This window comes from Capsella rubella, unplaced genomic scaffold (genome assembly GCF_000375325.1).
Source record: "Capsella rubella cultivar Monte Gargano unplaced genomic scaffold, Caprub1_0 scaffold_1, whole genome shotgun sequence".
Lineage (NCBI taxonomy): Eukaryota > Viridiplantae > Streptophyta > Magnoliopsida > Brassicales > Brassicaceae > Capsella > Capsella rubella.
This window is the reverse complement of record NW_006238923.1, coordinates 16,909,596-16,924,530: the sequence shown is the minus strand read 5'-3', so window position 1 is coordinate 16,924,530 and position 14,935 is coordinate 16,909,596. Positions and strand designations below refer to the sequence as shown.

General features: G+C 29.9%; 4 protein-coding genes across 4 annotated transcripts; 2 read left to right on the top strand and 2 right to left on the bottom strand.

The window, feature by feature from the left end:
• Window positions 1–45: 45 nt before the first annotated feature.
• Window positions 46–1,609, bottom strand: LOC17897775 (BURP domain protein USPL1). The gene is made up of 2 exons (XM_006304024.2): window positions 1,455–1,609; window positions 46–1,048 (listed from the first exon to the last, which is right to left on the bottom strand). Exons 1-2 carry the CDS (start codon window positions 1,509–1,511, stop codon window positions 263–265), a joined length of 843 nt encoding a protein of 280 aa, XP_006304086.1. The 5' UTR covers window positions 1,512–1,609; the 3' UTR covers window positions 46–262.
• A 5,718-nt stretch (window positions 1,610–7,327) lies between these two features.
• Window positions 7,328–8,070, top strand: LOC17899333. Its single transcript, XM_006306227.2, has 2 exons — window positions 7,328–7,477; window positions 7,564–8,070. The coding sequence occupies exons 1-2, from the start codon at window positions 7,421–7,423 to the stop codon at window positions 7,762–7,764; spliced, it is 258 nt and encodes an 85-aa protein (XP_006306289.1). The 5' UTR covers window positions 7,328–7,420; the 3' UTR covers window positions 7,765–8,070.
• A 1,901-nt stretch (window positions 8,071–9,971) lies between these two features.
• LOC17899675 lies at window positions 9,972–10,676 on the top strand. The gene is made up of 2 exons (XM_006304286.2): window positions 9,972–10,074; window positions 10,161–10,676. Exons 1-2 carry the CDS (start codon window positions 10,018–10,020, stop codon window positions 10,353–10,355), a joined length of 252 nt encoding a protein of 83 aa, XP_006304348.1. The 5' UTR covers window positions 9,972–10,017; the 3' UTR covers window positions 10,356–10,676.
• Window positions 10,677–11,096: 420 nt separating this feature from the next.
• On the bottom strand, window positions 11,097–13,485 carry LOC17899536 (ras-related protein RABG3e). Its single transcript, XM_023789445.1, has 7 exons — window positions 13,332–13,485; window positions 12,746–12,772; window positions 12,459–12,558; window positions 11,924–12,070; window positions 11,743–11,823; window positions 11,494–11,642; window positions 11,097–11,389 (listed from the first exon to the last, which is right to left on the bottom strand). Exons 1-7 carry the CDS (start codon window positions 13,382–13,384, stop codon window positions 11,323–11,325), a joined length of 624 nt encoding a protein of 207 aa, XP_023645213.1. The 5' UTR covers window positions 13,385–13,485; the 3' UTR covers window positions 11,097–11,322.
• Window positions 13,486–14,935: the final 1,450 nt, after the last annotated feature.

Below are 14,935 nucleotides of genomic sequence, written 5' to 3'. Positions count from 1 at the left end.
CGTCTGCAACGTCGCTAAAAAAAGAGCTACGTACACACATGCCGGTATATAAAGTACTATAGTATTATATATTACATGTTATGTAACATTATATTATATGTTACATGTAGCATTGTCACGTTGCTTCAAGTCACACAAAAGAGGGCAACACCAAAAACCAACAAGGCAGTCTTTTTTTTCTTTCTTACTTTTCCAAACCATAGATATTACAAGACACATGCATCCACTCACATTACATATTACCTAATTAGCCTATTCTCTCTTACTTAGTTACCCACACGATGTTATCAAGAGGGAAGAAGTGGCAAACGGGTCCTGACCTCGGCTCCATTTTCAACACCTTGAAAGCTACATGATCCACGTCCCACATGGATGTGTCCATGTGGCATATAGCTGGTCCAACAACCTTTTGTTTCCCATCATCCGTCACCATATTGATTTCAAAGACTCTGCTTCCACCTTTGTGTCCATGGCAATAGTAAACAGCGTAAGGGTATGGCATTCTATGACATCCCAACATCTTTATCCCGACAAGTTCCTTAGGAGTCTCGACGAATGTATAGTTATGCACACCGTAGCTTATCGAGTTTAGTGTAGGTGCCATTAATTTAGTCGTCATGACCTTGAGGTCAACGTTATACCCCAATGTTTTCTTCACAAGATCAACCATTGACTCTAGAGAAGTGCCACAAAACTTATGCTCTCCTTCGATTTCGTTAGCATCACAATGTCCCAAGGTAGCCTTTATGGCTTTCCCTTGAGGAGAGTCTTTGGAGATAGAGAAGTGGTCGAGAAGAAGATCAAGCTTTGACTTGGTGAAAGGAATGAGATCAGCTTGTTCTCTTGTGAGAAGTGGAGGAAGCCTTTGGAAATCATTTTTGTGGAAGTAAACCCTTAACTTGTTTCCTAGCTTGAGATCACTGAGTGTGAAATACACGTTGAGTGAAGGATCATCGAACTCACCATCTTTGAGAAAATGAGTAACATCTTGACCTTCTTGTTCCTTGATCGATATCAGCTTTCTTGACGTGTGTGCCTCCACCACCCACTACATTCAAGAAACACAAAACCCATTCGAAATTACAAACCAAAGTCTTCAAATTAATTATATTCGAAGTTGAAGTTTTGTTTATCAATTTTAATATTTTTTTTCTTTTTCAAAAAGGTTGCCAAAACGACAAAAAAAGAAGACTTTTTTTTTTCTTTTCCTAATTAACATGCAATGTGGTAAAAATAATGATCGGAAACTTAGCTTATGTACAAATTAAATTGATTTACAAACTTTATATCTTGTAAGATTCTTAATAGTAAATACTTTCAAGAAGCATCTAAAGAATAAAGCTTTGAATCCAAGACTCTTATTTAGAACACACACACATATACATAGATAGAGAGTTTCATATGTTATATGTATAGAGAATCATATAAGCATATGGGTGAGAGGAAGAACATACCAGAGAGAAGAGTAGGAGGATGAGGAAGCTATTAGAGAGCCTTAAAGTAGAAGCCATGATCTCTCTTCGTAGAGATGAGTTATCTTCTTCTTCTTCTTCCTCTTCTTGATATTTTGACTTTTTGTTTTATTAAAAAAGAAAAGAGAGAGAGCAAATAGTTTTTTTTTTAAATGTATTCAAGTGATGTTTAGATCTCAATGAAGTCTGAACACACATCTGTGTATATTTATAATAATCCATTTACTTATTAATGATGATCGGCTGACTTCTTCATTAATTAAAAATAAAGGATTTAATTCATTAATTTAATTTTCACAGATAAGTAGATCAGTACTGTTAATCGATTTACTTCAATTTTATTTGTATAGTAATTAATTAATTTCTGAAGCCTGCAGCTTCTTTTACATCATCATCTAAATTTGAAACAGTAAAAGATACGTTGATAAAACAATTTGATATAGAGATTGGTTAGATTGATTCTATAATACAAGAACAAATATAGTTCATAGATCATCCTTTACGTCGTAATTGAAAATTTTAAAAGAATTAAATTATATTTGTATACTAATTATGCATTCGTAAGCATTTAAACTATTAGATATAAGTATTCCAGAGTGATCTGTAAATATAAATAGTAAGAACTAGTATTAATTAGGGATAGTTGTCTCTAGAACTATTAATCAGGGATATAAATATCGACACTATAAAGCTCATTCTTAGGGAGCAATGAGTATGTTCTGAAGAAGACTTTTGCTTCTTTTTTTGACTGAAGACTCTTTGTTAAAATGAAGTCATCGTCATACACGATTATGCGAATGTATATGTTATGTGTTGTGAGTGTTATCTCTTTTCTAGAAAATGTATAATAAAATGTTTGGATTCCGATAAATAAAGTTAAAAGACTTATATCTAGAGGAAGTTGAGATACCATATATATAGCATATATAACATGTTATGAATAGAGACTATATGCACGTACGTGAATAAGGTAGCACAGTTTAATCTAATTTGGGGATTTGAAAGATATTTATGTGTTTTAGCTTAATTGATATATTGACCTAATGTATTTTTCACTCGGTTACATATATAGTTTTTATATAGTAGAACAATGTGGAAGAAGCCTTGACCTCTTGTACAGCTGAGGCTGTGAGCCTATTTCATCAGATGATTTGTTTAAGGTGCGAAAAGGCTACGTGCCTATTTGTCATAGGTTGATTATTTCTAAATGCTCAAATTTATCTATATCTATAATGTGAATGTGTCATCCTCATCACGAAGTTTTGTGGTACTCTTCAATAAATCTTTTGTTGACAATGTGAATAATAGACCTTTGGAGAATTCAAAAGGATTAAAAGAATAGATTAGTATTTTTTAAGAACTAATTAGGACTATAAATAATAATAAGAATAAACTAAAAAAAACTAATTAAAAAGCTCATTGATCTTTCATTGAACTTAGTCGCAGTATCATTGACCTAATATTTTGTGTTCGTTTTCATAATTACTCTAGTTATATGGCGACAACCAACCCACTAAATAAAATCTTTGACTTTAATACATCACCCATTATGTTTTTTATCATCCGAATTTTGCACGAAAATATAAGAAGAAAACAAAATAATCAAAAATGAATATTCATGTTTCTTGGAATCTATTTTTAGTATATAGATATGTGGTTTTAATCTTTCTACGAAATTAAAAGAATCTAATTAATTAAGAGAATAATAATGTGCTTAGATTTTTAAAATGGTTTATGTATGAGTGCTACTACTAAGTACTAAACTAACACAAAATCTTGTAGTTGAATCCCCAAGCGATTCATATATAAAAATAAATAATTGAAAAGACAAAAACATATAAATGGAAAAACAGAAAAACAAATACTGATATTTATATCATTTCACATTTTTCTTATAGTGGTGAGATACTTTTAAGTAGTAAACTCCAAAAAAAAAAAAAAAAACTTATTTGTCTACAAAAATGTAGTTAAAATGTGAAAATAGTACATATATTAAGCACAGAGAATAAATTTCTTATAGACAGCGGATATATCCATTATACTAATGAGCAATAGTTGTAATAGTGAAGAACAAAAAAAAAAGAGAATTAAGAAATATTGTGAGCATGATTGAGAAATATAAGTTGACTTTGTAATAAAAAAGGCTAATTCCAACAAGTACATGTAGAAGTTGACAATAGGCTAAATATATATATTTACTACAAATTGATAAATTCAAGAAATGGCATTAAAATTTAGAAGCCAACACTTGAAAGAAGATATGCATGCATGACCTTGATTGAAACATTTTGGTCCCCCACTGGATTGCTTCGTGTCGTTCCAAGATTTTACAAAGAGATAAATACTTTTATTCTATTTTCGAAGTAGATAATTATCTAGTTTGAATAAGAATTATAAAAAGTAAAAATTTTGGTGAATATTACGAAGATATAAGCAAAATTTTGGTCAAAGATTACGGAAATTAGCAATATGAAATCCCGCATATTAAAGAGATAAGTGCTTTAAATTGATGTTGTGGATAAAACATCAATATCTGTTAGCGCTTTCATTTTATTTTTAAAATAGATTATAATCTAGTACAGTTTTAAATTACAGAAAGTGAAAATTTATGGAAATTAAAGTAAACTATTGGTGAAAAAATACGAAAACTATTGAAATGACAACATTAATTTGATGTTGTGGGTTTGTATATAAAATAAACTAATATGTTAACAGTTTAGTCTATTTATATTTTATTAAACGAACAACAATATAGTGTGAAAAATTTTTACTTATACAGTAATATTTCTATAAATTAATACTCGATAAATTAATAATCTCTATAAATTAATAAATTTCTCCGGTCCAAAGTTGGGACCAGTGTAATTTTAGACATATTTCGATAAAATAATAAGATAATAATTTTTTTGAAAATCCTTTGTAAATATATGGTCCCAACAATATTATAAATTAATAATTAGATAAAACTTTCAAAATATATGTATATATAGACACATTAGTTTTTGTTAAAGTTTATTTCTAATATTTTACTATATCAAAAATAGTTAGCATTCTCTTTCAAGACATAATAATTATCATTTTATTTGTAATTGATTATATAAAATACTAATTATCATGATTAAATCTTATTTTTACATAGTTTTTTTGAAAAAACTTTCCAAATTAGGAAAATCTCTCTATAAATTAATAATTATTAATTTATCGATAAATTAAAACTTCTATAAATTAATAGATTTTCATGGTCCCAACATTATTAATTTATAGAGGTTTTACTGTATGTAAAAATAATTTGTATTAGTCTGCTATTAATATTTTATATTTTTATTTAGTTTACATTACTACAAACGATAATATAAATTTATAAATAAAAAATGGTCTACTCTACAAACAATTTTATTTTCTGTAACCTCTAAAATTATTCAAATCCAAACTCCGATTACACAGAAAATACAAATCTTAAACAAACAACTTAAAAAACTAACAAAAATGCTACATTAATATTTTAAAAAAAAATAATCAAAAAAGTTGTGGATCAAAATCCATACATCCCTTTAGACCCGAGACCAGAACATGTTATATGGTCTCGTCCCAAATGCTACTCGAACCAATGACCTCTAAACTTTTGGCAGAAATCTTTACCAATTGAGATATTAACATTTGGTTACATTAACATTTTCATCTATTAATTATCATCGATTCATTCCTATAAAACATTTGAGAAATTCATTGCCACAAAAACTGCTAAAACCTAAACCTAACTATAAACTGTATATATATTTTTAAATAGAATTGCTATTTTGTGATAGACTTCGAAATATAGGAAACTTGATTGCTGGTTGTGTCGACATGAAGGTCGACTTTTTTTCCTCTTGTGATTACATAAAATTTCCATCTTCACATTAAATAAGTTTATACTACTGCTCAATTGTTTCCATGTAACCAATCAAGTTTATACATTAACTCGTCTTGTTGATTTCTGTTTTTTACATCAACCATCTTTGTAATTATACCACCTTTAATTTCATGAATTTCTTACCACTTTAACTATTTTGTTTAATATTTATACTGATATTCGACTGTTTCCACGCAACCAATAAAGTTAATACATTAAATTCGTCTTGTTAATTTTTTTTTTATTATTATACCTCCTTTTTCATCAAATTTTTACCACTTTTTAACTTGTTTTTTTTTAAATAATGCTCTCAAACTAGCTATTTTGTTTAGATGAAATTACCAATCGAACATATTGCAAACTATTTGAAAATGTTATTCTTTTTGGATACTATATATAATTATAATATGTATATATATATAATAGATTTACACCATTGTTGTAAATCTCAAAAATGGTTTCGAATTTATCGGATCTGTCATCATCCATATATAAAAGTTGGTTTGACTTGGAGTTTTTACCGGAAACATAAAACTCATGATCAATGTATTAGATACTTTTCATTTGCACCACAATTTAATCAGGGAAAAAGTAAAACCATTCAGTTCAACCCATCTATCTTATCTATATATATATATACACTCTTTATTTAACAAAAATTTTCAATATCCACTTATGAGAAGCACTAAGATCATCAGCTTTTTCTTTATGACTTTTCTTTCTAAAGCTAAGCTTGTTTGTCATGATTATCCTTTTCCTAATGGGAATATTGTAGAAGCGGTTTCAAATCTTTAGACAAAATTCCATGGCCACTTAAAGTTAGCAAAGTTAAAATAAGATTAGTAAAATGTGAGTGTACTTGGCCAAACACCATATGGTTCAGATCATGACAAGATCATATATAATAGATTATTTTTAAGTTCTAATCATAATCACAATACATCATTGCCTTCATGGACACAGTTTTGATAGAATAGATCAGAGGATCAAACTTCAAAACTAATGGTGGTGGGTCTCATTAATCCATTGTTCTCTAGCCAATTAAACAGTTTGGTTATTTGTGTACTCTACTGTTTGCCAAATTCAATCTTTATATTCATAATGTTGTAATCTTTACAAGTGACTAGATAACACGTGCTTTTGGTTTTCTAGTAAAGTTTTCCAAATCACATATGTATGAAAGTAGGATAGTACTCTTTTTTCATCAACTATTTTAGCACCACACCATCTTAGAGCATGTGACAAGTTGACATGTGTCACTACTCAGTAAACATATATTTAATTTTCCACAAACTTAATTATTGAAAAAGCAGAAAAATTCACAAAAAGCATAAAAACTTCGAATCTTATAAAATATATAAACTACAAACGTTAAATAAGTATGAGATTTTACTAGCTTTTAGTTGAATTACCTAGAAATTTGTTAGTGGCACACCGACACGTGAATACAATGTTAATAAAAACAGGACTTCCCAACATTAACCAAGGATGTGTCTATCTTCAATGTAATGTCTCATTGGCATATACTTAACTTAGCTTTACTCATTTTGAGTCCTTTATTTGACATAAACGTCAAAAGCTTTATGGAAAGATGTCATACTAGTGTCCCAATAACTTCTAATCCGTTTGTCTTCTTGCGTATTCCAAAGGCCGAGTCTCATTCCAACGATTGTGCATAATCAATTATAGAATTCTTCTTTGTTCTTCTATATACATACAATTATATAAGTCGTCTTATCTATTTTCACTACATATAAAATTTGGTGGTGTTGCTATCTGAGCTGTAATAGCTGATCTCTCCAGAGAATGAATAATAAAACAAAACTCCCTCACTCAGGCCACCCACCACTCTCAAAATATTTATATATAGGTTAATATACACAATACAAAGTTGACCTTACAATATAATATGAAATGTTGTTCCAAATAATATACAAGGAGAGAGGAGAATTGTGATATATATAAAAACTTTATAACCACCCAAAGATTCATCATAGATATTGAGAAAGAAAAAAAATTCCTAAAAACAAAAACACTAAAGTTAAAGATAGAAGAGATGAAGCAACAACATTACTTAGTCGTTTTCTTGATCGTCCTTTTCACCTTTCTCCTGGTAAAGCATCTTCTTTATGTTACTAGAACCCTAATTAATAATTAAGATCTGAAACATTTTGGATTAATAATGTTGTGTTGTTACAGTTTGTGAATACTAGATCAGGAAGATCAGGAGGAAGAGATGGAGTTGCAGAGGAATACTGGAAGAAGATGATGAAGAATGAACCGTTGCCTGAACCAATCAAAGAGCTTCTTAAGAATCCGTTTAGGACAGCACAAGAGATGTTCATCCAAGATTTCAACACCAAATCTGTTGTCCTCATCTACCACAATCCTCATGAATAACTTAGATTAAGTATCTCTCATATATTAAAGTTATACATACATGGCTCTGTGTTTATATGTATTGCAAGGACAAGGTTGCACATGCATGTGAATGTGTGGTTTATTTGGTAAATAACGGCTGGATTGAGTTTGATACACTTAAAACAAATTAACATATACTCTGTTTAGTGCAGAAATGTTAACCCTAGCTATAAGTGATTTTCTTTTTCCATTTATGTGCGAGTCTTTTTGTGGGAAAAATAGATTTGTTTCATGTTGTTTTGATATATAAATTAATATAAGGTGCTTTGTGTTTTTTTTTCTTAACTTTTGTGAGTTTATTTAATTAATTATGCCTTGTGAAAATTAAACATGATTTATTAGAGTAAATATCATCTCAAGGGGATCCTAATATCATCTATACATGCACAAATTATTTAAAAGTAAATCTCAGTAAATTCGAAGAAGATAAATTCATGACAAGTACCTAGCTAGATCTTGATCTAACTACTATAATAAGTACAAGTCCACTACTACTAATTATGAAACCATACGACAATATTAAATTGTAGTATATAATATCAATGTTAAAGTCAGAAAGGAAGAAGAAGAAGAAAAAAAAATCAATTTTGTAAAAAGATTTTTGGGTTATGTGTCGTGGAGCTAATGTGCACACACATTGAAAGTTGACCCGCTTCACTTGTAATTTCCAACTTACCTTTTCTTTTTGGTTTCAATGCCAACTTTTATTACTAATCTCATCTTTGAAACATAACTATACTAACTTTTATGGTATGTCTTTTTCAAAAAATTAAAGTAACTCTCACGGAGAAAAGCCAACATTATATTTTCATCTTTTCAGAGAAAATGAATTCGTATGGACCCCTAATATAAAAGCACTACCCAACTCTGTTTCCATGTAATTACTATACTACGTCTTCAAGTTATCTACGTAATCGTAACAAGAGAGAATCAAAAACCATTTAACAAAGCGATGCTACAAATGTACAATACCAACCTAAAAATGAAGATATATATATAACCACTTCTTTTTGGGGATATATATCCTATGTAACATAACGAGTTTATTAAAAGAGAATACAGAATAACACATGAAATATATACGTGCCTTTAAATACTCTGAAACGATCATGCATGCATGCGTATATTGTACTGTATCATATTCGTTGTTGGAAGTTGGAACAATGAAACTGACAAATTTTGACATTTTACATATTACTACAAAACATCCTTGGGCACCGTACACGTACACCCATAGTTTTGTAGAGCTTTGGTTTTGTTTTTTTATAGAACAAAGAGTTTTCACACCAAAATAGTTACTAATTTTATTAATGTAGATTTTTCAGCGGAGACTATTGACCTCATTCACTCAAATGTTTGGGGAAGATTGTTTAGAGAACTACTTTAATGAATTTCTTCTACATATCTTATTTAATACAACTCTCTGGTCCTCTAAAACAAAGTGGTGCTTTAGGTTTTTTCCATACAAATTTACAAAAAAAAGAAGAAGTTATTGTTATATATATCTTTATTAGTTGAATTATATTAACTCCACTCCTATTCTCAAAACACTGAACTCTGGTTTAGATATATAATCCCAAAAGGAATCGGGGATTTCGCGTTACAAAGTTTTTGAGGATAATTCAGAAAAATCTTATATGCTTTAGAATTTTAGTTAAATCGTTTAAACTTTAGTTTTTGAAACCTAAAAAATTATATATGATATTGCATATGAAGAAATTGGAATATATATAATATAATGAAGGTTTTCTTTAGTTGTAAGAAAAACTCGAAAAAGTCTGGAAAACCCTATAATCATGCATGTTGGGGCCATGATCATGAGACTTTAAAATATAGACTCAAATTTTTCTTTTGATCAAACCATATCAAATTTAAATATATGCAAACTTTAGAGATTTCACACTAAACCAAAGAAGGATACACAAAACAAATCCTTAATTAAGCGGCCCACACCACTCTGGAATTCAGATAAGGAAAACAAGAAAAAATTAGGTTATGCACTACAAAACACAAAGTTGACCTAACAACAGTGTAAATATTAAATGATTACTAAATAGAAAAAAAAAAATTAATGCAGAAAGAGTGAAGAAAAAATTATCACTGTTAAACGAAACGTGTCGCTCTCTCTCTAATTCTCTATATATATAAACTTTAACACCCAAAAGATTTAACATAGATCAAGAAAATAAAATCCTCAATAACAAAAAAAAAAAAAAAAAGTTAAAGGGAGACATGAAGCAACAACGTTACTTAGTCGTCCTCTTCTTCATCCTTTTCAGCTTTCTTCTGGTAAATTAAAGATACTTCTTTTAAAGTAGAACCCTAATATAGATTCTAAAATATACATTGAATGTTGTATTTCTGTTGTTACACAGTTTGTGAATCTGAGTGAAGGAAGATCAGGAGGAGGAGTTGCAGAGCAATACTGGAAGAAGATGATGAAGAATGAACCGTTGCCTGAACCGATCAAAGAGCTTCTTTACAATCCTTTTAGGACCGTAGATGAAAGGTTCATACAGAGTTTCGACACCAAATCTGTTGTCATCATCTACCACAATCCTAATGAATAGATTATCAAAACCTCTCTGATCTCACTGTCTCACATCTATGTGTGCTTTGAGCTCTGTGTCTGTGTATGTATCGGTTTATACATGCACGTACGTATGTGTGTGTGTTGTATTAGGTAAAATAATAGCTGCATGCTTGAGTTGGTAACAGTTAAAACTAAATATTTATTCTGTTTTAGTGCAGAAATGTTAACCCTAGCTAGTTATATGGGCCAGGATTTTGTTTTCACCATTAATGTGAGTGAGTCTTTGTGTGGTGAAAATTAGATTTGCTTCACATTGTTTTGATATATAACTTCATATACATACAGTCCTTTTCTTCTACAACTATTTCATATGAAAAATGATGATCAATATGAGTAAATCTTATCTCAAGGGTATAAATTCATACGTGTCTATACATGAAGTGTTATCGAAAGAGAGTAAAACAAAATTAATGAATAAACTATATAATTTTACTCAAATTATTTGGTTCATTAGCTATTTACTATATAAAATCAAATGATTGTATCCACTTTCGAAGAACATCAACATTTTTCAACGAATAATATACTAAAAAGGGTTTATACACTCAAATGAAATTAATATTAACAATTCAACAAGATATGTGTCACATATATGGGGAAGGTAGTCGTGGTCTCTTAAAACAGATTTTGGAACAATTATATATAAAAGTTATCCTTAAAGCGAAACAAAAAGTAAGAAAAAACAAAGTGTTTTGTAGTGGACGACAAATGTCGTTAGTGCAGACAAAAAAAGAGATCCATAATAATTAACATAGGCCACAAACACCGACTAGTCCAATTCGGTTTATTTATTAAGGTTCTATTTTTATTTTATTTTTTTCCTTGAGGTTCTATTTTTTAAAAAATAATATACATGAGAGAAAACACATTTACAATATGGTAAAAAAACCTTAAAGTGAGATAAGTGATCGATGAGAGAGCTTAAGTAGTAATTAAAATTACTTTCAGCATTCACATCCTGTAGACCTCTGTGGAACGCTGGTTCCGACATCGATTGTGTCTGGTACGTACCTATAAGATCAAACATCAACAAGTTTCAGACCAATCAACCATTAAAAAAAAGCATTAGCAAAAGCTCTCTATTGATGATTGTGATTTGCGTGTTTTGAACTTACATCTCTTCCTCTTCTTCACCACTCTTCATCGCGTTCTTAGTTATGCACAGGAACGCATCTTCCACATTGGTGCCTTCCTTAGCTGAGGTTTCATAGTATGGAATGTTTCCTTTCGAAGCACACCATGCTCTAGCCTTCTTCTCTGAAACCTGAAAATTTCAACAAGTGACTAGTATCAATGCAAAGATGTTTCAACTTTCACGGTTGTTCTTTATTATTTATTTATTTGGATGGAGATTATATACGTACCACTCGACTGTTTCCACCATCCACATCAATCTTGTTACCGATAACAACAAAGGGAAAGTTCTCGGGATCAGACGGACTTGCCTGCAAATCACAATAAATGGAATTCAGGCAAAGTTTCTTTATTGAATCCACTGGGAAGTGAGTGGGAAGAAAGCATGAATCTAATATGTATAATATATACCTGAATCAGAAACTCTTCCCTCCAGTTGTTGAGATCCTCAAATGATTTCGCAGAGTTGACATCATATACAAGAACACAACAATCAGCACCACGATAAAACGCTACACCAAGACTCTGAAACCTTTCTTGACCAGCTGTGTCCCAGATCTGTAAGAAAAGTATAGCTCGTAAGGTCAAGCAAAGAGGGTAATACATGCAGTACTTGACATAAATTCTTATTCTTGGACTGACTGTGTCAACCCTTCTTTTTGCTTTCCTAAGAAATAGCATGCCAAAGTAAATCCCTTAAAGAAACACATTAGAAACCAGTATAAATATTGGAACAAGGCACAACAATTCCAAGATGAGACTGCAGACAACTAAATTTCCTTCAAAACTTAAGCAGAAATTGACCAAATGGTCAGCCTGACTAATCAAATTTCTTTTCCAATTTGACCTCTGCCACTTAGGAGTTAACACCAATGCACTAAGCAAGAGTAATCTACTTCAAGACAAAGTAAAATTAGTTCACTGATAAAGTGCTGTTACAACAAACCTGTAAAGTGAAAAGCCGATCCTCAAATTGTACTTCCTTAGTCAGAAAATCTGCCCCAATGGTTGCCTTGTACTGGTTGCTGAACTTCTTATTGACATATCTAAAGGCGTGATGTTAAAGTAAAACAGATACAAGAACCCATCTAACTCAAAATAAAGCAGATTACTAGTAGTAAAACAGATAATGTATCCATCCATAGTTAGAAAACCATTGTATAGATGTCAAAAAACAAAAAAAAACCATTGTAGTATAAATTCCTTACAATCCGTTCACACAATTAAGGATACTGATTCATCAAAGAGGTCTTCCCAACCCTGCAAAATTACAAGTTCAAAATACCCAATGAGTCATGTCATAACTTGAATAAACATATATAACAATAGACTTCCAGAAATAATACAAGATATAAACACATATTAATCAAATAGCACTACAGTTTCACTAGGCATCACAACAGATGGTATACAGTTCAGAACATACAAATCTTGGGTATGATACAAAATTCAATCTTTCAAGTCAAAATAGACAAAAACACCAAACTTGAATCATACTGAGAGAAGAACAAAATCATACATCATGAACTTAAGAGCCTACGAGATAACCAAAACTTTCCCCAATTGCACTAATTTTGATTCAAAAATTGTCACCGAGAACTTTACAAATCCAATTCCAAACAATTGAATCGAAAAATCAACAACCTAAGAGATGAGATCACTCCAATTTCAGATCCAGTCTAATCAACAAGCAATTCACAAAATCCAGACCCAGAAAAATCACTTTCTTACTGATCGAAGAGACTAAAATCACCATGTAGAAGCAGATACATAGACATAGAAAGAGATAGAGAAAGAGTAAGTCGGTGAAGAAACTGACCCGCTATCACCGAGGATGATGACTTTGAGGAGAGTTCTTCTACGGGAAGGCATCGAAACAGTGACAATGACGGAGAGGAAACGAGAGAGAAAGGGCTCTGCTGCGATTTCTGGGTTTGTTGCTTCTTTCTTCTCTTTCTCTCCTTTTGCCCCTTGAGAGCTGTTGTTGCTGACCTGTCTAATTATAATATCATTTTTTTATTTTATTTTTTTCACTTAAAAGGATATTATATTAATAGAGGATACGGTTACAACAATTAACCAGGCTTGAGAAAAGCCTTTTACACATTTAACTATACAAAGATCAGCCCATCGAAAGACAAAAGATCAGTACTAAGTTAAGACCCAACGACTACAAAAAGGTTAAAACCCAACGACTACACATCGTTTGGATTTTTTTGTTATTTTTTGTTTTATTTTTATTTGTAACGTATAGTTAGCCTTTTACAGAAATCTATATAAATTATTTTTATGATATTTGTAATACAGGTTTATACAGCTAATTAACCTTATACAGAAAATTTATATATATTAGATAATGATTTTGACTTTTTTTGTAAAAGGTAAATAATCTTATGGTCTATCAAAATAACATCTTCAAATTATTACATTTTTTTTGTTGTTTGTTGAAATTTTATATATTTTAAATTATTTGATATTGTAGTTTGTTATAAAAAACATCGAGTCGTAATTATTTATTCATGATACGTATTTTGCTATCTCGATTACATTTTTGTTTTTATACTAAATACGTATTTTATTTATAATTAGTATTTTGGCAGGTCCGTACGAAAGTACTTTTTTCATTAAACATCATTTTCAACTTATTACAGATTTTTTGTTAATTCAAATTAAAAATATGTTATATTATTTATAAACAAAACACAGAACCGTACATATTTGTTCATGATACGTATTTGCTATTCTGATCAGTAATATATTCTTTTACCAAATACGTGTATCGTTCATAATTAGTATTTTGGCCAATCCGTACGACGGTACTTTTTCTTTATTTACTATTTTACGATTATAATCATTCACTAAATTTCTTTTTTTAAGTTAGATTAATGATCGAAAAGTCTTATAAGACATGGGAAAAGAAAAAATACATTTTTTATAAAGTAAAAAAATGTGGTTAATTATATATTTTTAGAAAATATATATTATATGACTACATAAACTCTTTTAAATTCTTATTTTAGATAAATCAAATTAGTCAAATCTAATACTAATATCAAATGATATAAATATAAATTTAAAAATATTTAATCAAATGATATAAATATATAGAATCTAATCAAATAAGATTGTAGATAAGAATACTTTAAATGACATTATAGAAAGAAATACTAATATCAAATGTTGACCGTATAAATTTTATCTCAAATTCAACAAAAAGTTGTCAAAAGATACTGTAACAAATTTGGAAGAATTGATTTTTTTTTCTTTCTTTATAATTTAGTCTCAGGGAAAGTAATATATATTGATTTTTAGGCTCCTCCAAAAACAGAAATACAATTAAAAAGATGGCAAAAAAAAAAATGATGATAACGATCCAATGGTGATGGGTAATGAGTGATGATGATCCAAGGGTCACCATTGCTC